We start from the raw sequence: 26,053 nt of genomic DNA, 5'->3' as shown, positions 1-26,053 counted from the left end.
CTCCTACTGGCTGGAGTCTCTCGCCTCTGGACAAAAGAGCCTCTGATGAGCTAAATGACGATTTTTGCGTCTCTCGTCTCAGGGGGACATGAGGGAGGGAAGCACGGTCACTCAAAAATACTACCGGGTTTCTACTGATACAAAGCTAATCGGTGAAGTATTCCTTTAATCCGTCCCTGTTCTAGCTTCTAACGATGGCTAGCACTAGCACTTCTCACGTTTATTGCCTCTTTAAGATGAATCGCTTGTTGTATTCCTCAATTGTAAATCGCTCTGGATAAAAGTGCCTGCAAATGTCTATAGAATTCCAAGATGAATGCGAATCCGCAGCACGTTCATTCAGATTTACCTTCCGATTGTTTCCAGTACGGAACGCCGATGGGAGAAATGCTGAAAGACTGTGAGGCGAAGTTTTTGAAGTGCACCACAACCCTGTCGTTCACCACTGTCCTGATGGTCGGGCCTTGAATACCTGGAACAGAAATACATTTACATTCTGTCCAAGTTTATTCAAAACATCGTAATGTTTTTCATGAGAAGCAAGGGTTTATACTGACCAGCCCATGGAGGTTTTGACTTTGGTGTTGTAAAAGTGGAATCGGTGTATTCCGTATATACAGCCTTGGTGTATTTCTGCACACCAGATGCAAATTTCCTGTTAAAAATGAATAAACTGTAACTAGCCATCTATACAATACAACACAATACAATGCAATACAACACAATACAATTCACGCAAGGAGTAATTTTGTAATGCAATGCTAAATGTTTGGATTCAGAGTGAATTTCGGTTAATCACAAAGTTCTTCCCTCTAAACTGTCTCAAGTTTCAGTTTTCATCTGGAGCTTTATCAGGAATATCCTCAGATTTATCAAATAGAGAACAATGTGTAAAAATGAAAGATGTCAATTACATTATATAATGGGTGTACCCCAAGGTTCAGTGCTTGGTCCCTTATTATTTATTCTGTATATAAATTGAAAAACCAAACCATTATCATCATTGTAGGATCTTAGTCGCACCCGCGCTGGATCCATCATTTTCATAGAGGTCGCAATGAGTTCAAACTTCAAAACGGCAAAAAACTCTTCACTCCCTTTTCCCCGAAAAATGACTGTAAGTTGTCATGTGGTATCCGAATTGTGTTGCACATTGATGAATAACTCTGCCTATTTCTCGAGCTGAATAATTAACAAGTTTTGTTGGAAATTGAAAATATTCTCTAGTACCCGCACGAACGTGCGCTTATTTTCAGTCTTTTTTATTCGTAATGTCTTTTATTTTCACAGATATGTAATCAACGCCCGTCAAATTAGAATAAAGATGGTGATTGTTAATGCTGAATTTGGATTTTCATGCATCAACAGCCACTATATCTGCTTGAATCAGGCAGCGTTGTAACGTGTAGCCTACATGATGTTTACCATATATAATTCGGTAACACTTTACAATTGTTAGATACAATTTTTTTGTAGACAAACTAAAAGTTGTCTTGAAAAAGCCTAACCTGAAAGTTTGAAGTAGTTTTAAAAGCTTGAAGTTTGACGTAGCCTACACAAAAAACTATTTGAAATATGTAAACATAAACAATATTGTACAATATACAATACTAGGCTATGTGCAGTATAAAGTACAGAACATTTGTATTTCTTTCTTTCTTTCATGGGCAAGGCTAGCCCCTTTTTAGGGGTGCCTCAGCACCATGCTTAAGCTATTGTTATCCAATTTTTTTGGCCTTCAAAACATCTTAAAATGCACATATGTAGATAAGAGAAATAAAAAAATTCCCGAACCCCCCTAAATACCTCACATTTGGGACCTCAGTGATTATAAAACCCGGCCATATGCATGTTACTGGATGAATGAATGAAACTAGTTAATAATGAGCATTAGATTATAAACGAAACATTTTTTTTAACATCATACCCTCATTGGGGGCTGAGCCCCCCTAAAATGAAAATCCTAGAATCGCCCCTGCTTTCTTTCTTTCTGTTTTATTGCTTTAAACATAAATAGCATATTAAGCCAATTAAGCAAAAACCTGTCAACAAAGGTGTGCAAAAAAAATAAAAAATCTGGTATAACGCTTGGCATTCTGTCCCCCTCACTTTTGAAATGATGGCTACACCCCTGTTAGAGAAACATAACTTTTGGAGTTGTGACAATTTACGTCTATTTACATCTATAGGTCTTTTTAAATTGAAGCTATTCTTTTTAAAATGAACTCTGTACACATTAACATTGCAGTTGAATTGATTATTAATAAATCCTAAATAAGTGTGTGGGTGTGGGGTGGGGGGTAAGGGTTAGGCACTTAGTTGTGATGGGTAAGGTTAGAGTAAGCGGCTAGAGATTGCATTGAGTCAATGAAAGTCCTCATAAAGATAGATGTACAAGAATGTGTGTGTGCGTGTGCATGCATGCATGCATGTTTTATCGTACGTAGGAACAGTTTGTGTTATTTTATCATTTATGTTAGTGATGACCTGCCAAGGGAATGCGGATGAAAATCAGCCTTTGGGTAAATCTGGTACAAAATGCATGAAATGGAAACATTTATGTTAAAAATCGTACATGGTCCCTTTTCAAATAAGTGAATAAACTAAGCTTAACTAATGTAATTATACCAGACATGGTCTTTTAATATTCCAGTGTTGACTTCTAGTCACAGAATGTTCTATGCCTCATAAAGGATTATCTATTGCAAGAAATATGCATATTCAGCAAATGATCCGCTGCGGTTTCACACTAATGAACTGTTATCACACTCTGTTCTAAAAACACCAAATCAAAGATGTTTGTTCTGACCGCATGCACTATTCATAGATGGAAAATCACGACTAGAACATATCAAATATAAATAACTGCAATCAAAAAGTAGGCTTCAAACGATCAATCAAGCTATTAACTTATAATTAGAGACTTTGTTCACTTTTGGTTATGCTCTGTTTAACTGGGAGCGTAATTGAATTTTGGACAGTCCTCAAAGTTTTTTGCCTTTGAATGTTGCTGGACTGAGTCCATGTCAATTAATGAAAAGATAAACCGCTTTCTTCAAAGCTGTTTCCTTATAATACTGACATATTATGCTTTATGGTCACATTCCAGTTCACTCTCTGATAAAATACCACTGTTGTGTTTTTGTGTTGAAAATGTTCATAAAAGATGCATGGTTTGTGATAAAACTAGTGCATGTATTTGTTATGTGTGCATGATAGTAAAAGTGCCCACCTCTGGTTTGCAGAAGGATCTGTTGTGTCTGTAAACACATATTCCCACTTGGTTTCCACTGCTGCGATGAAGAAGTCCAGAGTCTTCGCCAGGACACTGGAAGACTTCAGACACGCTGTGAGGAAGAGGAGGAACGGCACAACCTTCATCACTGGAGCTCAAGTTAGACGCACGCTGACTGAATGTGATGCTGGGATGCTGTCAGGACTCATATAACTGAGAAGTGTTTAGGGAGGAGCTTAGAAAGAGACACTGAGAGAAGGTTCATGAGTAATGATGAGGCTTTGAGTCATAGGAAGAATGATGTAAGAAGAGAAAGAAAGGATGATGGATTGCGGTGTGTAGGGTTTTGTAAATTCCTATTTTTACCACATGAAAAGCAGAAATAGCACTACAAAATAGTCTTCATATTTACTTCATATTTAGTTGCATTATCACTGGAAACTATTTTAAAGCAGATGTTCTTCATTTTTCTTCGCCCAGGACCAACAATATTTTGTTTTTATCTGAAACCCACACTTACAAAACCACAAATCCGTGCTTTTTGGCTAAAAATAACTCCCAACATTGGAAAATACAGATATTATGAAATATCTATTTTAAATCGAATTAAACTATTACAGAAACCACAGAATATGGAAGTCTTAGTTATGGCTGATTATCAAGGTTTTCCAAGGAAAGTTTCTGAAAGTAATTGTTTTAGGTATTGATACATACATTTAATGGGATTATTGTGTTTTCTTATTGTTTTATATAGACCTATTTGGCGTAAACTATGACTACCATAGTACATTTCTAAGTAAAGCTTTGTAGAAAGAAAATATCTGACTAAACAGTACTAATAGGTTATATACTTTTTGTGAATAATACAGTTTCTAAGCAATTCTCAGTGTTGAAGAACTACTTTTCCTCCAGTTCTGAAAGAACCTTCGTTGGGTTTTATTTTAATTTAATTGGTAAATAATTTCTCATTACTTTTCACATGTCATACAACACATTCTGTGATATTTTCATCTTTTGATCTTGAGCTAATTGGTGTCAGACAGTCAATTAAACCGTGGCACGCATCACCTGAGGAACTGGCAGCGCGGAGAGATATTATTTCTCAAGTGCGGACCGCGTCACACAAAACGATATCGCGGAATAATATTATTTGACCTTTTTCACAGACTGGATTAACGCGATTCTTCTAACCTATGGTTTTAACGGTCATCAGCACCAGTAATCATGCAACGTTTTTTATATTTTCATTTAAAAAAAGTGTATGTACATTTATAGCACTAATTACAAGAAAACTTGTAAACGCTGCTGTGAGTGTGTTTCTAATACAGCGGGTGTGAGAGTGACGGTAAAGCTGACACATTTCCCTCATCTGACATTTTCGTTATCAATCTCTCTATATTTTAACACTTTTTCCCTTACATTGAGCATTATACAGAACAGGGACCATTTGCAAAGAAGGTTACTGCGCCCCCTAGTGGACATTGCAGTAACGGGACGGGAGCGAGCACACAAATACAGAAACGTGAATGTGATTGGACGTCCTCACTCACCTGATTAACCCGTAGATAGAACAGAATCCTCTGTTTTACAATTTATCATGTAACAATAAACCGAGTTGAGGTTATTTATGAAATCTCCACCTCCACCTGTTCATGAAAATCGCGTCAGCCGTGACGAGGTGGCCGAGTGGTTAAGGCGATGGACTGCTAATCCATTGTGCTCTGCACGCGTGGGTTCGAATCCCATCCTCGTCGGTGCGCGATTTTAATCTTGAAAAACATATAGGCCTGGGGCCAGTTGCATAAACATAACCATTATGTTAAGGCTGTGTCTTAAGAACTAGTATGATCAATGTTAGTTAGGAGTAATCAGTCTTACTGTTCGTTGTCAAATTAGACCAATCTACGTTTTTATGTTACTGACTTTAAAAAGTTATTAACAGTTTTAAAGAATAAAATTGGATGACTAACTTGTAAGACTAGTCTTAACAGTTTATGTAACTGGCCACTGTGGTTTCACAGAGAGGGCTTAGATTCAGCCAGGATCAGACCATAGTTCATTTCAGGACTTTTAAGTAGCTGTTATTAAATAATAATAATAATAATACTGGTGTGCATCTTGAGACAAAACAATGGCACTGACACATTTTTAGATATGTCAGTTCAAGTTGCTTTTTTAGTAAAAATGATCTCAAACATGCATTTTAGTCTGGGATAGGTTTAAGCCTGTCTGTGAGCCTGGGTTTGTCATGACAGTAAATTGGGAAAATCCACTTAAAACCTTCTGCATATTAAGGCAAGAAAAGAGAAAAGGATTGAACTAACATATATCACCATACTTTCCCAGTTGGTTAATCACAGTACACCTTGACAATTGTTTTGTATTACACATTTTCTGTAATGTTTGGTTTTAAATATGCAAATGAGGCATTCTACAATTAAATATGCACTAATTTGTATATGTTTCCTGAACAGAAAGCTGGAAACTATTAAGAGATTTTACTGAAGGGATTTTGGACATTTCTCTTTTATTATCACTCCATAAATCAGAATATATATATACAAACCCTACAGTAAACAACAACAAAAAAAACCTCTAGAATATAGATAGGATAAAATCAGGAAGGTTTGATGGACAGAAGTGGACATTTCTGGATCAGTGCACAAGGGAAAAACTCATTTTGATGGGGAAAAGCCTTCAAAGATATGTATTATAATTGACAGTGAAATCTACAGATGAAAAATGCAAATAGAAAAAGTGTAATAAAATAAAATTTAATGTACATTTCAGATGTTTTAGAGAAGAAAAATAGCCAAAAATCTCAAAATTTACCTGTGCATGAAAAAAAAAAGGTTCATGCCTTAAAATTCTCAATTTAAAATGTGAGGATAGTGGATTTTAGTCCATGTTTATTAACCCCACACTTTTCCTGTCTATTTCTGTCACCCCCCTTTTTGAGAATAGACATTAAAATGCACTGTTCAACCTTAAATGGTTGCAATTCAAGAATACTTTGGATTATAGACCTAAAGTTTAAAGAAAACACTCAGCAGATTATTGCTGAAGTGAAAGCACTTAAAAAAATGAAAGTATTAAGAAGTTATGGAAGTTTAAATTTACAGTAAATCAAACATACTGTACTTAATATTTTTTCTTTTATATAAAATATATATTTTACAAAATATTTTTTACTATAAAATTACTATAAAATCAAAGCCATATATCTAACCAAGTTGTGTTCCAAATTTGAAGTTGATATCACAAATATATTATACTTTTTAGAGGATATTTTTTAATTTTGTATCGACAAATACTAGATTATATGTTTTATTATGAACTTTTAGCATGAAAACCAAAGTTTCAATTACTAAAAGTGTGTGCGTCGACTTTTTGTGACAAAGGTCAGAGCTCCTGTTATGATGTAGATTTTTTGAGGTGCACTCTTGTCATAAATTCATCTATCTCTGTTCCTACATAATTTGTAACAAGAAACAGTGCTAAAATATCTATTTAGGAGTCTTAGACCTTTCCAACGATATATAGTTTGTCATGATTAGATTAGGATTTAATTGTAATATAGTGAAGTAAACCTAGGAGGGTGACAGTTGAGGTCATTCATATTCTAGTGAACTGATAAGTTATGTAATTAACATTTAGCAGAAATAAAATTACTTAAGATCCTCTGGATAAAAAGGAGGAAATATACAATGTATGTATCTTTAAAAAACCTTCGATATGTCCCAGCTAAACTTTAAGTAGGAAATATGAATACATACGTACATCTGTCAGTGTGAAGAATGAGGAGAGACAAATATAAATAAAATCATCTGTATTTTGAACCACAAAAAAATAATAAGACAAATAAATGTTTTCCCCTAATAATGGTCACAAATATTAACACAAAATGACATTTATAGAATTTACTGGTTCATCCTAAACAATTGTACTTATTACTTTTTAAATGTACCTAAAAAAAAAGAAAGAAAGAAGCATGAAGACAACAACTTGTCACATGACCAAAATGAAAATAAAACAGCATGATTAGTTTTTTTCATGGCTCTCATGATTTGTTTTTTAAAAACACGTTTAAAAGAATACAAAAGACATAAAATTCTTCTTCATCACAAAGTCCAGTTATCAAAAATAGAAAAACAAAACAACGACAAAAAAGAGAATCCTAAATATTTCTCAAAATTCACCTCCATAAAAATATAAAACATACAAACACTGACTTGCACACACACACACATGAACACACATGATCCTCACAGTCGGGACGGAGCATGAATTGAGATCAAGTCATTATGTCAGAAGTTTCTCCTCAGTGAGACTGAGAACATTATGTGCGGTTGTTGAGTCCATGAGCAAAGCTTTCTCTTTCTTCTTTTTCTGGACAATAAAAGAGGGGTAAACGTCATTTACTCACAGAACTCAATCAATCCAAGAGAGATTTATTACAGAATGTCAATTACAGAATCATAGCAGAGGCATAATTAACCCTGTAAAGCCTGACGTACTAAATAATAGCAAACACTTTAGATATACAGTCAGATATACAGTATATTAGTCCGATTTTTTTTTTTTTTTTTTAATGAAACAATTTTGGAACCTTTAGACAAAATCTACAACAAAAGTGTGCATGTGTGTTTTTTAATTAGTTTCATATTTGATACATCAGGCTTTTATGTCTCATATGATATAGTGAGAATATGGAGCTCAAACTCGACGAGGAAAAACAGCTCAGTTTTATTCAGAGGCACAAACTGAGTTTAGTGCAGATGCTGATATTTATGTGGATAAAGGGTGCATTTTCACGGCCAAACTCCAATTTCTTTGACAATATGTGACCCTGGATCACGTGACCAGTCTCGAGCCGCACGGGTATATCTGTGGCAATAGCCAACAATACATTGTACGGGTCAAAATTATTGATTTTTCTTTTATGCCAAAAATCATCAGGATATTAAGTAAAGATCATGTTCCATGAAGATATTTTGTACATTTCCTACCGTAAATATATAAAACATGTATTTGTGTGAGTGAATGCGGCACAATCGCCAACATAAATGAACAACTTCAAAGGAGATTTTCTCAATGTTTCCATTTTTTTGCACCCTCAGATTCCAGATTTACAATAGCCGTATCTCGACCAAATATTGTCATATCATAACATACCATATGTCAATGGAAAGTTTATTTATTCAGCTTTCAGATGATGTATAAACCTCAATGTTGAAAAATTTACCCATGTGACTGGTTTTGTGGTCCATGGTCACATATCTGATTTTTTTGTACGACATGTACATCATATGAGACATAAAAGCCTGATGTATCAAATATGAAACTTTATAAAAACACACTTTTGTTTAGATTTTGTCTAAAGGTTCCAAAATTGTTCCATTTAAAAAAAATATAATGTTTAATGTATATCTGACTGTATATCTAAAGTTTGCTATTGTTTAGTATGCTTTTATGACGACCAGCTTTTGCATGTTTTAAAAGTGACGCATATCCGATATCTGCATTTACACTATACACTTATATACACTTGATACACTTGATAATATACACTTGATAATACAAGCTTTTGCTTTTCCGCACTAACTTTAAAAGGTCAACAAAACATTGCTGAGAAAATAAAAGAAGAGGAGAGCCCTTGTTGCAGCCCGAGTCATGTGATCTAGTGATGTTCAGTTCTTGATTCTTTTGAGTCGGTTTATAGGAAGTATAGGAGCTGGTTCACTAATCGAACTTTAGTTCGGGGTTGATGACGCAAAACGCACAGCCGAAGTATCACATCCGACTCAGAAAGAAGCAGTTCAACCAGCCGTCGGAGTTTGCCTATGAGCGATTGCTCTGATGGGACGTACTGGAAATATGCTTATGACTACTGTTATTTAATAACATTTGATTAAAAACTGCAGAAATCTTTCTGTCGAGAGATGTAAATGAGTTTTAGTATAGTTTATTATGCGTGCAGATTATATTTTAAGTTGTTAAGCGAAATCAAGGAGTTTATAAGACTTTCTATTATAGGCTACTTTAGACATGTAGATCATAACCGCGTTTATGCATGTGTGTAATGTGTGCTGTAGATGCAAAACTTTTAGGACAGTCGTATCCAATATAAAGGACTTGCGAATGAAACTGACCACAAACATGTCATGAAATGAAAGGCATTTCATTGAATGTTTCATTGATATTACACTTAAGGCTGGGCAACGATTAATTGCTTTTTATTTTGCTTTCGTTTTCCCGGGTAAAGCCCAGACTTACCATATGTTGGTTTATGCAACTGTCAGAAGGGAAATCACATGTTCTTTAAGCACTCCTGGAATTTATTAGTATCTTCAGTCAGTGTTACAAAACAAATTCCAGAATTCCAAATGGAATCTGTAATGATGCTGTGAATTCATTCCAGGCACTATTTTCCCGATGCTGTAAAAGTTAATTGTGCAGTCTGGAATTAATTATCCTCCTTTATGCTTTTTAACTATTCCTTCCTTAAAGGGATATTTCAAAAAGTATGTTTTAGTAAGATGATACTTAAAGGGATATTTCACCGCTGGAAAGATGAATGTGTGTTTAAATTGGGTCATTTATGTAGTAGAAATGTGAAATTATTTTAGAAGTTGGTGCCTTCTAGACTGAGAAAAGCCAGAAAATGTAGTTTTGGCTCATGTGGATGAAAGACTACAACTCCCAGAATGCACTTGCTTCGCTGCTCTACGAGGACACGCCCAAGCCACGCCTACCGGTTACAGAGGGCAGTATCGGGAGAAATGATACAACTAGGCTACTAGTCGATTCGAAACTGAAAGACGGCGTTTTATCGTGAGATCCCCCTATGGGCGGGTTGAACACATGCGGAACGAGCGCCTCCTACTGGCTGGAGTCTCTCGCCTCTGGACAAAAAAGCCTTCTGATGAGCTAAATGACGATTTTTGCGTCATCTGAGTTTTTTTTTCAGACACACAATCCAGAAATCTCTCGTCTCAGTGGGACATGAGGGAGGGAAGCACGGTCACTCGAAAATACTACCGGGTTTCTACTGATACAAAGCTTAATGCTAATCGGTGAAGTATCCCTTTAAAGGATTAGTTCACCTCAAAATGAAAATTTCCTGACAATTTACTCACCCCAATGCCATCCAAGATGTTCTTGTCTTTCGTTCTTCAGTGGAAAAGAAATTAAGTTTTTTGAGGAAAACATTTCAGGATTTTTCTCCACACAATGGACTTCAATGTCAACCAAGAAGTTCAAATCAATGCCGTTTCAAAGGGCTCTGCATGATCCCAGCTGAGGAATAAGGTCTCATCTAGCGAAACGATCAGTCATTTAAAAAAAAAAAAAAAATTATATACTTTTTAAAAGGGCTGAACGATATATCGCTATCGTATCTATATCGAGATATGAACTTTCAAGATATTACTATCGAAAAAAGCAACGATATAGACGAATATTCACAAATGTGTTAGCTATGGCATGAAATATTTGATATTCCGATTGTCAAATACATGCAAGTGGAAGTATATTGTTGTTTAAACACCTTTATAACGATCGCGTTAGTTGAGCTATATGCGCGATGGGCGCCGCCGTGTTAGTTTGTGCCGCAGACGCAGTTCAGAGAATCGGATCTGTTGGATTTACAACCTCTATGTTTACAACACGTGAATTCATCCACTTCTCCCGAAATACTTAAAAGTAAGTGGCTGGTGAACTGGGAATAGAATAGAGTAAACATTGAAGTTACTTACACAATGTGTATCTGATATGAATAAAACGTGTCGAATTATAATGGAAAGGATTATTATTACCTCTTCCATAGACATCAGTGTGTATTTTACAAACTCTAAATGTATTGTTTTTTTAGTACTTACGTAGTCATATCGTATTGTATCGATATCGAGATATCTGGCATGAAAATCGAGATATGAAATTTTGTCCATATCGTTCAGCCCTACTTTTTAACCACAAAAGGTCTGCGACGCGCCACGCACTGTGTCATCCCGCTGGAAAGGTCACGCGTCACGTCATCAAAGTTTTTTGTCTGTGTACCGAAAAATCCCATCTCATTTTCTCTTCCAACTTCAAAATAGTCCGACATCTTTGTTTTAATATATTATTATTATAAAAAAAAAAAATTGTGACCTTTCCAAAGTGATGACGTAATATGTGGTGCGTCGCAGACCAGCACAAGATGAACAATTGTGGTTAAAAAGTATATACATTTTTTTACATTTTTTAGAAAATGAAGGATCGTTTCGCGAGATAAGACCCTTATTTCTCGACTGGGATCATGCAGAGCCATTTGAAGCACTTCAGAGCCCTTTGAAACTGCATTGGATTTGGACTTCAACATCTTGGTCGCCATTGAAGTCCATTGTGTGGAGGAAAAATCCTGAAATGTTTTCCTCAAAAAAATTAATTTCTTTTCCACTGAAGAAAGAAAGACATGAACATCTTGGATGGCATTGGGGTAAATTATCAGGAAATTTTCATTTTGAGGTGAACTAATCCTTTAAGTGCTAAGTAGTTTTAATTGTGGGAGGCAAATATATAACAGCACATAAAAAAAAAGTAATTATTGCATTTACTTACAAAAAGACATGCGTCACAAGCTGAAGGAGGACGTTTTTTAGAATTACACTAAAAGACTTTAAAAAAAAACGATCAATCAGACGACAGAAGGCATGTAGTAGATTGTGTTCAACAGGATTTTCAAATATGATACGGTAGGCTTTATAGGTATTTTCTGTTAGTTTAGGATGAAGAACAGCATTTTCTTTTAAAAACAGCATCATTCTGAACACGCAATTTACGAAACCAACCATCAATCCAGCAGATTTACCTTCTTATGCACGACCAGCTCCTCAACTGGAGCTGATACAGGGACGATTCCCTCTGCTTCCTCTCCTCTCTTCTTCTTCTCTGTACATCATTTCAGCGTGAGAGGGAACATTGAAGAAAAGATTGAAGGATGCCGTGAAAAAAAAAGCCATGTCAACACATGCATATTTTTTAATTACTCACTTTTTTTCTTCTGGCTCACTGCAGCTTCTTCTTCTTCTTCTTCTTCTTCTTCTTCTGGTGGTGGAGGAGGTTGAAGAGCATCTGCATTTTCACCCTTCTTGTTTTTGCTCTTGACTTTGTCTTTCTTGGCCTCTGGCGCGGCGGGAACGTCACAAGCTTCCTCCATTTTGTGTTTTTTTTTTTTTTTGGACAGTGTGTTTAGCTCTTGACTGGAGGTTTCCTCATTTCCCAAGCCATCGGCAACGTCGTTTTGAGATCGACGACTTTTCACAGGCGTTCCTGAAGGAACGTCATGCTGGATCTCCACGCCATCAGCAGCCATCTTGCTTTTCTTTTTTTTCAAAGAGCTGTTTGCAGAGTCGAGCTGAAGGAGATCAGCATCCGACGGGACCGTTTTGGGCTTTTTATTGCTAGTTTCCACCTCACCAGGTTCTTTCACGACTTTAGCCTTTTTAGATGGCGTTTCAGACTCAATTGTTTCTGAAAGGCTTTCACTGGCCTTATGTTTGACTTTTTTAGATGAAGAATCGGGGTTAATGGATTCAGATGTAGTTTCTTGGTCAATCTCAGAAGGAACTTCAGTTTTCTTGGCTTTACCCTTTTTAGATGGCGTTTCAGACTCAAGCGTTTCTGAAAGGCTTTCACTTGCCTTATGTTTGACTTTTTTAGACGGCGTTTCAGACTCAATTGTTTCTGAAAGGCTTTCACTGGTCTTACTTTTGGATTTTTTAGATGGCGTTTCAGACTCAATTGTTTCTGAAATGCTTTCACTGGTCTTATGTTTGACTTTAGACGGCGTTTCAGACTCAATTGTTTCTGAAAGGCTTCCAATGGTCTTACTTTTGGCTTTTTTAGATGGTGTTTCAGACTCAATTGTTTCTGAGATGCTTTCACTGGTCTTACATTTAGATTTTTTAGATGGCGTTTCAGACACAATTGTTTCTGAAAGGCTTTCACTGGTCTTACTTTTGGCTTTTTTAGATGAAGTATCGGGGTTAACGGATTCAGATGTTGTTTCTTGGTCAATCTCAGAAGGAACTTCAGTTTTCTTGGCTTTACCCTTCTTAGAAGGCGTTTCATTGGGAACGGGCTCCGCAACACTTTTAGACTTCTTGTTTTTCACTTTCTTTGAAGGCGTCTCTGATTGGTCCGTTGCAAGGCTGGTTTCTTCACAGTGAGTTTCCACAGCAGCTTTCTTAACTTCTTGAACATTTGAGGGACTGTTGTCAGTTTCAACATCACTGGCCTCAGAAAGGCCTTTCTTTTTTTTCTTTTTTTTCGATGGAGTGTCAGCGCTGCTGGTTTCTGAGGTACCGTTATCTTTACGACCATTTTCCTCAACCTGCTGTGAAAAACTATTACATGGTTCAAAATGAACTCTTTTAGGAGTCCTAATGGCTTCTGAATCTGATACACCAACCTCTTTAGTTCCTTTCAGAGGTCCGTTAGTTTCACGATGTTCTTCCGCTTTATCGGCCTCATCCTGTGTAGGTTTAGATTTCGTTTTTTTGGGGGTCTCAACCACATCAAGAGATGCTGAGATGCTACTATTTTTCTTATTTCTAGTCTTTTTCTTGACTTTAGAAACTTCAGCATCTCCGTCTTTCGTCTTTTCTGAACTAGTCTTGGATGCATCGGTTGTTACAGAAACGTCCTCGGATTTGTCCGTCGCGTCGTTTGCTGGCGTATCGGACTTTCCCTTCTTGGCTTGGTTTTCCTCTTTTTTTTTTTTTGTTCTCGGCTTCCTTCTCGCCCTGCTCCTTTCTGGGATCTTCCCAAAAGATTCGTCCAAAATTGAAAGAACGTCCATTTTCTCTCTGTCGACGTCTGGTAACAAAAGACAAACTGTTATGATCATATTTCTGTTTGAATCTTATGAAAACACAGCACATTTCACCCTTACATCACAAAATGAATGGGAAATACACTGCCCAAAGAAGAAAGTTGCTGTTTGGATTTAAATAGACAAATGCTTAAGTGTCTATGATTGGAATATTATCACAGTGATTATTATGTTTGTAGTGTCACGGCCGGCTCACAAGCCGCGACAAAGGAGACAACACGTTGGATAGTGATCAAAATTTATTAAAGTAAGATTAAAATAGGAAAAAGATGAAACGAAAACGAAGCAAACAAATGAAAAAAACCTATTGTATCCATTAGCGTTCTTATTATTTTTCCATTTCTGCTGTGGAAGTCTATGGCAGCCCATGGAACCGCTTGCGGGAAAGTTATGAAATTTGGCACAAAGATGGAGGACAGTCTGAACTGTCATCATAGCAAATTTGGAGTCTCTAACCCAATCCCTCTAGCGCCACCAACTGTCCAAAGATGCACTCATGTTTATATGCTTTTTGAACTTTTGAACCATAAGGGCTAGAAACTAAATCCTTTTTCCTCATTGGCTCATGACGATTCGATTGAACCCTATGAGGTCATTTTCCATCATGAAACGGTTTCCGCAATTTAGAATTTTGTGGAAAAAAGTATATTTTCTAACTCCTCCTAGGCTGTTGCTCCGCTTTTCACAAAAATGTAACTGATTTTATTCACGCTGCTAGGCAGCCTGGACACCATGGACCAGATTTTCCCCTGAAAAAGGGAACCAATCACAGAACGGGGAGGGAGCAGCAAGACGATGACGACGTCTATGCGACACACCGAAGCAGTTTGTTTATATCTATGGATCCAACATGGCAGCAGACGCGAAGTTACCTTTCGATGCAGCCCTAGATAGTGGTCTAAGTAGTTTAGTCGCTGAACGCCATCGTGTACACATAAATCTCTGACCCATCGTCTTCTTCCTCGTCGAATTTCTGTCGCTCCCCATACGTCATCTGGTATAATTGAAACGATTGGCTATGAGCTACGTACAGGCGCATTTGATAGACATTCGTAGCGCCCAATAAACGGCTCTGGGCATTCGTAAACCACGCCTTGAATACGAGAAAATGAACATGTGGTTCCCAGACGTTAGCCAGGCTAGTTTCTGATCTCTTTGGCCAAAAAAACAAATAAAAAAAAAGAAAAATCACATAACTGACCTCTTTATAATATTACAAAAGATTATATTTTTGAATAAATGGTGTTCTTTTGAATTTTGAATATTCATCATAGAATCCTGAGAAATAAAATGGATCAATTTCCACTAAAATATTGTCAACACTGATAATAATAATAAATGTTTCTCGAGCAGCAAATCCTCATATTAGAGTGATTTCTGAAGGATCATGTGACACTGAAGACTGGAGTAATGATGCTGACAATTCAGGTTTGATCACAGGAATAAATTACACTTTACTGTATATTCCAGCATTTAAAATAGTATTAATATTTCACAATATTACTGTTATTTTTGATCCGCCTTGGTGAGCAGAAGACATTAAGAAAAGCTCAATTGTCTTTATGCGAAGTATATATAAGACGAAACAATTCACATGTTGATTTTGGGGTTTGTGAGATTCATCCATCGGCAGGACAAGGCGTTATGAACTGAAGCCTTTCAATGCTTTCTATTTAGTGTTTTCTCACCTGAAAATTGAGAAAGCAGTTTCCTCCACTTGTCCACATCTAAACTGGAGTCCGAGTCCGAATCATTCCCCGGATCAGCGGCCGATGGAGGAACCAAAACATCTTCTGAGCTGGAGTTTTTTCTTTTCCTCGGTTTAGTCCCAGTTTCACTTTTCTTCTGTTTCTGTGCAGTGGAGTCAATGATGAATATTTCAGGAGACTTTTGTTTAGTGGGTGAATGAATAAAACATGTTTAAATCAAATACCGTTGATTTTCCCGCTGTTCCTGAAGTTTTAATGTTGCCGACAGGTTTTTTGGGATTAAGTCCTGTACACACACACACACACACACACACAAACACACACAGAAACAAACTATAGTTCAATTCAATTCAATTCACATTTATTTGTATAGCGCTTTTAACAATGCACATCATTTCAAAGCAGCTTTACAGAAAAAGTCCATATTACAATTTAGAGATGATCTGTTATCAGAGGTCACTGTCTAAGTTATGTATTTCAGAAATGCACATACAAAATCACAGTTAGCAAAAAAAATATTAATTTAAACAATGTAATAATTTAATGCAGAAACAATGAGCTCATTGAAGTCATGAATACTTGTTTGTTAACAAATAATTATGACAGTTAGAAAAATATAGTCAGATTTGTGGCTTATGTTTACAGCGGTCAGATAAAACACACATTACACAATATGAAGACGATATTAAAAGCGACGGCTCGTTTACCAGCAGAGGGAGCTGTGATCTTAGACTTGGTTCCGGTTGAAGAACCTCTCTGTCTTTTTGCTGGACTCTGGAGCTCAGGAGTTTCAACACCTGCGGATGCGAGGACTTTAGGTTACTCAATATTAGTGAGCCCCTTTTGAATTATCAGTGCTTATACTAAATATCTAGAAGGCAGGATAGTCAGAAGAAATCAGTAAATGGTGGTAAACATGCTTGATTTCCATCAAAACGGGCTGTCAAACATTCATGAACGACAGGGATTCTTAATCTTTCCCATGGACCACCAAACATGATCATCCACAGGATATACACAGCTTTACATTTTCTTTTCTTGTATAGACCCAAATAATACTGTGAAAATGTAATATCATGTATAAAATATCTATTACATTGCATTTTTTCTACTTACTGTAGTACTGTAGGATGCATTTGTATTTATAACTGTGTGTGTGTATATATACACTACCGTTCAAAAGTTTGGGGTCAGTACGATTTTTTTATGTTTTTAAAAGAAGTCTCTTCTGCTCACCAAGGCTGCATTTATTTGATAAAAAAATAAATAATAGTAATAATATTGTGAAATATTATAACAATTTAAAATGACTGTTTTCTATTTTTAATATAATTGAAACTGTAATTTATTCCTGTGATCAAAGCTGAATGTTCAGCATCATTACTCCAGTCTTCAGTGTCACATGATCCTTCAGAAATTATTCTAATATGATGATTTGATGCTCAAAAAACATTCATTATTATTATTATTATCAATGTTGAAAACTGTTGCGTACAATTTTTTTTCCAAATTCTTTGATGAATAGAAAGTTCAAAAGAACAGCATTTATTTAAAATAGAATATTTTCTAACATTATAAATGTCTTTACTGTCACTTTTGATCAGTTTAACTCATCCTTGATGAATAAAAGTATTGATTTATTTTATTTCTTTCCCCCAAAAATAAAATTATATTGTAATAATAAAATTCTCACTGACCCCAAACTTGTGAACGGTCGTGTTTAATGTTACAAAAGCTTTAGATTTCAGATAAATGCTGTTCTTTTGAACTTTCTATTCATCATAGCATCATGAAATAAAAATGTAAACAACTGTTTTCAACACTGATAATAATCATAAATGTTTCTTGAGCAGCAAATCATCATATTAGAATGATTTCTGAAGGATCATGTGACACTGAAGACTGGAGTAATGATGCTTTGATCACAGGAATAAAATTACATTTTACAATCTATTCACATAGAAAACCGCTATTTTAAATTGTCATAATATTTCTCAATATTACTGTTTTTGTTTGTATTTTTAATCAAATAAATGCAGCCTTGGTGAGCAGAAGAGACTTCTTTTAAAAACATTTAAAATCTTACTGACCCCAAACTTTTGAACGGTAGAGTGTGTGTGTATATATATATATATATAAAAATTAACAAATTATTTTAATCAACTGTATTAATTTATTATTTAAGTTTAGTAACCTTGTTTTTAATTTATTTTACATTTTTACACTTTTTTTATTTAAATTTAAACTTTTATTTAAAACTTTTATTTATTTATTTAGTGTTAATTTAATCAAATGTATTCATTTAATTTAATCAATTTTTATTTATTTATAAGTTATTTTAATAAAATGCATTAATTTATTATTTCTTAAATAATTGTTTTAATCAAATTTATTCGCCTTGTTGAAAATCCCTGATGCACAACAGTTTGTCCCTATGAACCTTCTGACAAACACACACTAGATAGTGAAGCTGCTGATGTACATACCAGAAGGCACCGGTGGAATATCTCCATCATCTGAGCTGAATACATCATGTTGGGGAAAATTTATAAATTAGTTTAAATGCTTTTCAATAGAGCCCATAATATGAGACATGCATGCACTGTGTTACCTTGCCCACTTCTGAAAGATCTCACTCAAAGACACGTTCACTTCTTCAGTTTCAACCTGCAACTGACAGCCAGTGTTAACACATGCATTCAGAGAGTTCATATATCTGTGCATATCACAGTTATGAGCTCTACAGGATCATTGTGAACTGATGCATGACTATAAATCTTATTTAGTGCTTCTATCTGTACTCTAATACCATTAACTATCAGTATAACACAGGAAAAAGTGCATTTACTACATGCACAAGCTTAAAATGCTTATTTTCTAGCACTTATGTCATTTGTAATGCACACATGCATGAAGCCAAGTCTATGTTGTAGAAATAAAGCTTTAACCGTTCAATTGCATTCCGGTTTATGTTGATAGGCAGTGATTTCAGTGTGACTGAACTGATTTGAACTAATACATTGGTGTTGGTGAATGCATCAGATTTGGTTCGACAGATGTAATGCAAAAGCTTTATTTGACCTCTGTTGAAAATGCATGCATGCATGCAAAAAAAAAACCCACAAGTCTCTTGATTTACGAACATGCACTCTCACTCTCTCACACACACACACACATGCATAAACATTTCGGCACCTTGGGCGCGTGCTTTTTCAACACGTGTGCTGCTTTCTGGTAGCCGTTGTCCTTTAAATGGTGATATATTAAATTGATCAGCTCGTCTTGCGTTGCGTCTGTAATATTTGAGGTCATGTTTGTGATGGCGGTAAATAAATAAAAAACGGATGCTCGTGATACTTAGGAAAAACTTTGCTGCATGTTTCTATTTCCGCTACGCTAGCGCAGACAGTAGCATCACGCGCATTCCTTTACTCTGACCCCTGAACTCTCGCAATGCGCGCACTGCATCATGGGAAATGTAGTTTTTTTTAAGTGTGTCGGAAAGATCGTGTTTACGAGTTGAACGTACATGAACGCCACAACAGTGATTAAAAAATTATAATTTCACTTTATATTATGTAATCTATGAGTGATGAAGATGTGTTATAGCTCATGTTTTGATCTGGGAGACATCACAACCAATGCATGACTGGTTTTGTGTGGTCCATACCTGTCAACCCTCCCGTTTTTCCCGGGATTCTCCCGTATTTTACATTGCTATCCCGCTATCATCCCGTTTAAATATTTTCCCGTATTTCTCCCGTATTTTTAATCTTTCTATAATTTTTTTTTTTTTTTAATCCCAATGGGCGCAAACCAGTTAAGCGAAAATCCCGCCCTGCAGCTAATTTCATTGGTTAAGGTTACAATGACGGGTAGGTTTAGGGATCAGTGTTTGGTGTAGGCAATCAGTACTGTGATTCACATGACCAATAAAATCTTTAGAATCGGCTGCAGGGCGGGATTTCCACTGAAGTAGTTAGGGGGAAAAAATCGCGCGAAGAAGAACAGCAGCATCCGAGGATGGACGAACATGAGAGAGATGGCATTAACACACGCAATTATGTCAAAATGTCCGTTTTGTCGAGTATCCTCATAAGAGCAGTCTGAGCAGTCTTAAATTAGTTTAAAAAAAAGTCGTAAATGAAAGCAAAGAGTTGTGAGAGAATGAGACGCGAGTGAGATCCGTCAGCGGCTGTTTTTAAAGAGACAGTAGCCAATAAAGCTTTCTGTCAGTAAAGTTAATCAAAGAACAAAGGTAACAGAGAAAAGCACTCACTGCTCTTGACTAAAGATCTTTTTTTACTTTAATAAGGATTAATCTATGTACAATTTAAATTGTATGCAGTGCAAACTGTTTGATAACTTCAATTTCTGTATATTTTTCCTACCTGTTAGACAAATATTTAAAATATACTGTTTTATGTTTTTCTACCTTAATTTGGAGATTAATTGTGAAATTATTACATTATAAAATGTTAAAAAGTAAGTTTTTTTTAATGGCAATTAATCGTGATTAATTAATGCAGTTAATTGTTGCAATTGATAAAAATAAATAAAGAAACATGATATAAATAAAAAAAATAAATAAATAAAAAAAAAATAAAGAACCCCCCCCCCCCCCCCCCCCCCCGTTCAGATTTCCCGTATTTTGGTATCCAAATGTTGACAGGTATGGTGTGGTCTGGTTTGATGAACGTTACCTGAGCAGTTCAGTGAGGTTGTGCTCATTGTCTGATTTCAAGAACAGCAGAGTCAACATGTCCTCTAGGGGAAAACAGCTCTGTGAAAGTGTAAAACCACAAACACCCGACTCCGACCAATCAAGACCAATCAGATCCAGACATCCAAACCCGCCAGTGTGGTGAAATGAATGTGAGCAGGTGTGTTTGGATTAGGGTTTGAGCTGTGGAGTGTGTGTGTGTGTGTCAATATGTTTATTTTAGGGCGATGCAGCCCACTCGTGTTTACGTGTTTCTCTAAAAGGCATTCAGGGTGGTACGAACAACCTGTGATAAACCCAAAATACAGCAGCAGTTTTAAAGTTTCATGACTATGATGAAACGGACAATTACCAAACGCTTGGCTCCGTTTGCTCGAGTAATGAAGGAGAAACTCTTCGGGGTGGTGATGATGGTGAGCAGGTCAGCTGATGGGGGGGTGTATCGGGTAATAGTGTTCACAGAGCTCCATTCATGAGGATCTGAGGGAGAAAGAGGAGATTTTGTATGCCAGGGGTTCAGGGTTTGGCTGGTTAGCGTCTGCGTTACCTTACATGCTGTAAATACACCGTTATGTGGGCAAAAAATGATGTTTCTCTATTGACAGCAATTCATCTGACCAAGGAGGACAATTTACGCTAGAGGCAGCGGCGGCCTTAAGCATCTGGGGGCCCGTTTCGATAACTAATGTGGGGCCCTACCCACAGAAAAATATATACTTCAGATCGCTTAAGCCGTTCGCGGGGGTGGTAAACGTCGCCATGGTAACCGCGGCGCGAGTTCGACCAATCAGAGACGTCAGTGTTTTGCTTAGAATTGTGGGTAGTTGTACGTACCACCACTTCGTGTGCTAGGCTTACCCTGCGTCCCAATGTGCATACTATCCACCCTATCTGCCCTAAATAGTATTGACAATTGCTAATGTCACATACTATTTAGGATGGATAGTATGCACATTGGGACGCAGGCTTTAGTTTTATACAGTTTTAAACTATTCATAGAGCTCATCTCTCGAAGACAAAACTTTCTAAAATGTATCTCGATGTTTCAGATTTGTGTGATAAATGTAAACTTTCACCATGTAACCTTAGCCATATGTTTGTATTGTGTCCCAAGTTACAAAACTTTTGGAATTCTTTCTTTAAAATAGTGTCTGATGTCCTAGGGGTCAATTTAGCGGTTTGCCCTTTGATTGCAACCTTTGGAGTTCCATCTCGGCGTCAGCCTTTAAGCCGTAGACAGGCCGATGCTGTAGCTTTCGCATCTCTCCTCGCTAGGCGCAGAATACTGGTATCTTGGACCTCCCCACAACCCCCTTCTGTTTCAGTTTGGCTCAAAGATTTGGTCTTTTTTTTTAAACTTGCAAAAATTAAGTACAATATCAGAGATAGGGGAGAATCTTTTGGCAAAAAATTGCAACAATTTATTACATTCTTTAATGACTTACCAACCTTAGACGTGGATTGAGTGGGGGGTCATATATGTTTTTTTTTATTTTTTTTTTTATATTTTTTTTGTACTAATACCATCTCAATTTTGCATGTATCTTTGCTTGTGTGTAGATATACATTAATGCAGTGGTTCTCAAACTTTTTCGGTAATTCCCCACTTTGGACAAGGGGGAATTTCCAAGCCCAGACTGAAATTGTGTTTCACACTAAAAATCTTTCCCTCCACAGCAGATCTCAAATCTCATGTTGTTTAAACTTCATTTGTCATGTTCATTAAAGGTACAATATGTAAGATTTTTGTAATAAAATTTCCTGCAGTTGTGCACTTACAATATCCCAAAAGTTCCCCAAGGTTTTTAATTTCAGAGAAATTCCAGTTTTAAATAATGTCTCGTCCCTGTTCAGTGTCGCCTGTCAATGACGTAATATCCGCGTTATCCCTGGTTTCCGCTCGTTCTGCCGTAGTAACCATGGCGACAGACGTGGACAACTGCGCTACGTCTAGCGGCGCGCTCACGCTGTTGTTGTTTCGTTCAAACATTATGGATCAGGGCAAGCAGACTTTGGGACAAAAGGAGAACTAAAACGAGGATCAATATCGGCGTGGTGTTTTCGAGATGCCGAGAGCTAGCGTCCGCGGCTAACTTCCACTTGACAGAGACGTGCAAATGTAGAGATGAGCTAATGACTTGTACATAAAACTAATCAATGTTATACAGCTCAACATGATGAAATGTTAGAATATGATCAGTATGTTATGCTAATGTTGATCTCGCTCACTGCTAGTCTCATACAGACAAACTAACACACAGAATAACATTATAACTTTAACACACTCAAATGCAGTTTAGTGTGATAGTGTAGAGCAGTGGTTCTCAAACTTTTTCGGTAATTCCCCACTTTGGACAAGGGGGAATTTCCTAGCCCCACCTGCCTCAACATGCTAAAGAAATAAAATGTTCAAATTTATTGAATTAACAAGTAGTATCAGTATAGTTACAAGTTATATCTAAATACAAACTAACGTTAACTATCTACATCAAATAACAGCAAGTTCAAAAATACACAGTGCAGCTGTGTCAGAATTTGCATGAAATTTAAAAATAGAGAAAATAAAAGTGCAGCTGTGTCAAAATTTGTATCAAGTTCAAAAATAGAAAAGCAATAAAAGTGCCACTTTGCAATCTGTTAAAAATGAAAAAAATTATAAATCCATTTGGCAAGACAGGTCTATTTATCCCTGCATTAGTGGCTGCAAATGAGCCTGTTTTGCATTGCACAATTTATTTATTGCCCACACTAGCCTGCTACCCATCGGCGCGAAACATAGCTACACATATACTGTATCTGTGGGCGTGAAAGTTTGTTCCGCTAATATTAATATGCCTTTATAGTCACACAAACACACACACACACATGCGCGCAGTCACTCTCTAGCGCACGATTCTGGGAGATTGGATCTCATTTGCGGGCGTCAAGGAGCCGCCATCAATATGTGGGAGACTCCTGGAACTTCCGGGACAGTTGGGATGTCTGGATAAAGATATAAAGGCATAAAAAGGAAAATTTCCTCCCGTTTGGCGCGCCCCACCTGTCACGTCTCTATTCCCCACCAGTGGGGCGCGCCCCACACTTTGAGAACCACTGCATTAATGTATGCACATATGTAAAAAAAAAAACATTTTTTTCTTTTCTTTTTTTTTCTGATCTTCAGATGTCCTGTTTATCAGATTGGGGATTGCTTTGTTGGGGCTGGGTAGGGTTGTTTATGGTGGGTGGGGTGGTATAAAATGTAAAAATGCAGTTTGCACAAATAAAAATTCTATGACAAAAAAACAAGAATTGTGGGTAGTGTAGTATTTCTCCAGAAGATCGCAAATAACACGGTTGATTTCATACCTTGTTGCTTTTATAGGAGCAGAAACTTTCATTTCACAACCTTGTAGCTCGTGGTCAATCCACCTTGGATGGTTTAGACATTATGGCTGAAAATCAATATCCTACGGAGAAAATGAGTGGGATTTTGCTGGTCTGTTGGGGCCCCCCTTGGAGGGCGGGGCCTGTTTCAATTGAAACGGGTGAAACATAGGTAAGGCCGAGTCTGACTAGAGGCCAATCACCTAAGCCTAAAAAATGTCATAAAGTTGGCATAAAACAGAAGCCGCAATAGGCTTTTCCTCTCTATTGTGTCGTATATCCGAGTGAAACGCTTAGAACAAGAACAAATGTGGGCGGGGCTTGATTTTGTCTGTGTGGAATTGATTGGATGGTTGTGGTTTGCTATTGGTGGATCTCATGTGAGTGACAGGTTGCTCCGCCCACATCATCAGAGAAGAGAAGAGAAGCTGCGAGAGGAACTTATTCTGATTCAAGATTTACTGGGAACATGAATTTTAAACAATAATAATGTGCCCGGATAAATCATTTATAAAAAAAATACTGCAATATGGCATAACAAATTTAATTGTGAATTTTGATTCCCTGGTGACTTTATAGCAACTATGCTGAAAAATGTCAATAAAGTAAATTTCATGATTTTAAGACCCCTCCAAAAGTAAATGCTTGCAAATTGAGTTGCTTTTGAACAATGTCTTGAAAAAACAAGCTTTTTGAGTCCATATGCATCTTCCTGGAGTAATGATGCTGAAAATGCAGCTTTTCATCACAGGAATAAATTACATTGTACACAATTTATCACATGACATATATATTTTTAAATAGAAATTAGTTATTTCAAATTTTAATAATATTTCACAATATGAAAGTTTTTACTGTATGGATCAAATAAATGCAGCCTTGGTGAGCAGAAGAGACTTCTTTCACAAACATGAAAAATAATCTTAGGTGTGTGTGTGTGTATGTGTGTGTGTGTGTGTGTGTGTGTGTGTGTGTGTGTGTGTGTGTGTGTGTGTGTGTGTGTGTGTGTGTGTGTGTGTGTGTGTGTGTGTGTGTGTGTGCATGTGAGTGAGTGAGTGAGTGAGTGAGTGAGTGAGTGAGTGTGTGTGTGTGTGTGTGTGTGTGTGTGTGCATGTGAGTGAGTGAGTGAGTGAGTGAGTGAGTGAGTGAGTGTGTGTGTGTGTGTGTGTGTGTGTGTGTGTATGTGTGTGTGTGTGTGTGTGTGTGTGTGTGTGTGCATGTGAGTGAGTGAGTGAGTGAGTGAGTGAGTGAGTGTGTGTGTGTGTGTGTGTGTGTGTGTGTGTGTGTGTGTGTGTGTGTGTGTGTGTGTGTGTGCATGTGAGTGAGTGAGTGAGTGAGTGAGTGAGTGAGTGAGTGTGTGTGTGTGTGTGTGTGTGTGTGTGTGTGTGTGTGTGTGTGTGTGTGAGTGAGTGAGTGAGTGAGTGAGTGAGTGAGTGAGTGAGTGAGTGAGTGAGTGTGTGTGTGTGTGTGTGTCTGTGGCACTCACTAAACACATATTCTTTATACCACAAATCTAACGCGTATTATTTCTTTAATGGTCTGAGAGAAAGATGAAAGGGAATAATTATAAGAGAAGGCAGCTAAGTCTGAGGACTTGTTGAATTTGGCGTTGTGTGTGTGTGTGTGTGTGTGTGTGTGAGGGAGAGAGAGTTATTAAAAACCCTTCCCCTCATACTAACACTAACTCTATTTAATCATCTCCACCACTTCCAGTAAAACGGCACACTTCCAAGCTTTCAAAGGATCTCCGGTTCTCATGCAGTCTGTTCAATGAGGGCTTTTCTAATCCTACAATTTGGAAATTAATTTTATTTCCTGCTGTGAACAGTTTCTGAATCTTTAGGTTCTGCTTTTAGAATCCATGTTCTTGTCTGGAGTATTACACCATTTCTAGAGAGTGTGTGTGGATCTAATACCGTCCAGTCCTGAAAGTGTTTTTTGTGCATAAATGATCGATATCTGTTTTCATATAGTAGGTAAACACTGAGTGTGTGGAAGTGGTTATAGATGGAGCGCTAGAGAAACGTGGAGCTGTTTTCGGGAGAGTTTGCTTGTCAGAGGTGGTCAGAACCTGAACTGTTCATTCGGGGAATGTGTGTGTGTGCGTTTTATATCCTGGGGAAACTGAATCTTGTTTTTGGATG

At 36.9% G+C, this 26,053-nt stretch overlaps 3 protein-coding genes across 10 annotated transcripts in view; all 3 read right to left on the bottom strand.

Annotated features, from left to right (window-relative positions):
- f8 (coagulation factor VIII, procoagulant component) overlaps nt 1-3,486 on the bottom strand; it is a 32,982-nt gene extending 29,496 nt beyond the window's left edge. For 2 of the 3 annotated variants that reach the window (XM_084430545.1, XM_084430546.1), the window contains exons 1-3: nt 3,233-3,441; nt 558-655; nt 350-472 (exon numbers count right to left, since the gene is read on the bottom strand). In XM_084430545.1, the coding sequence (XP_084286671.1) occupies nt 350-472; nt 558-655; nt 3,233-3,381 (370 nt within the window). In that variant the 5' untranslated portion in view covers nt 3,382-3,441. Of the gene's footprint in view, nt 1-349; nt 473-557; nt 656-3,232 lie in introns of all 3 variants that reach the window. The other variant, XM_084430544.1, reaches the window with a different exon arrangement.
- The window catches only part of arl3l2 (ADP ribosylation factor like GTPase 3, like 2), a 298,428-nt gene that overhangs the window by 118,961 nt on the left and 153,414 nt on the right, over nt 1-26,053 (bottom strand). The gene's annotated exons all lie outside the window — the stretch shown is intronic.
- On the bottom strand, nt 7,049-19,281 carry tcof1 (treacle ribosome biogenesis factor 1). 6 transcript variants are annotated; one of them, XM_084430551.1, is made up of 9 exons: nt 19,016-19,281; nt 18,432-18,493; nt 18,307-18,341; nt 16,528-16,617; nt 16,045-16,106; nt 15,800-15,956; nt 12,269-14,095; nt 12,087-12,166; nt 7,049-7,624 (listed from the first exon to the last, which is right to left on the bottom strand). In XM_084430551.1, exons 1-9 carry the CDS (start codon nt 19,130-19,132, stop codon nt 7,538-7,540), a joined length of 2,517 nt encoding a protein of 838 aa, XP_084286677.1. In that variant the 5' UTR covers nt 19,133-19,281; the 3' UTR covers nt 7,049-7,537. The 6 variants fall into 6 exon arrangements, with proteins under 6 accessions (XP_084286677.1, XP_084286679.1, XP_084286676.1 ...); XM_084430553.1 differs by having other exon boundaries at nt 18,432-18,487; XM_084430550.1 differs by having other exon boundaries at nt 15,800-15,962; nt 18,432-18,487; nt 19,016-19,279.

Source organism: Rutilus rutilus (genome assembly GCF_951802725.1).
Source record: "Rutilus rutilus genome assembly, chromosome: 14".
Lineage (NCBI taxonomy): Eukaryota > Metazoa > Chordata > Actinopteri > Cypriniformes > Leuciscidae > Rutilus > Rutilus rutilus.
Note: the sequence above shows the minus strand (reverse complement) of the source record. Positions and strands in the feature narration are given on the sequence as shown.

Excerpts from the sequence above, each read along its gene's own strand:
- tcof1 (XM_084430549.1), bottom strand. The coding sequence starts at position 19,132 with ATGACCTCAAATATTACAGACGCAACGCAAGACGAGCTGATCAATTTA. Across the intron at positions 15,963-16,044 it reads GAACAGCGGGAAAATCAACG|AAACAGAAGAAAAGTGAAAC; the intron begins GTATTTGATTTA and ends TCCACTGCACAG. Across the intron at positions 12,167-12,268 it reads AGTGAGCCAGAAGAAAAAAA|AGAAGAAGAAGAGAGGAGAG; the intron begins GTGAGTAATTAA and ends AATGATGTACAG.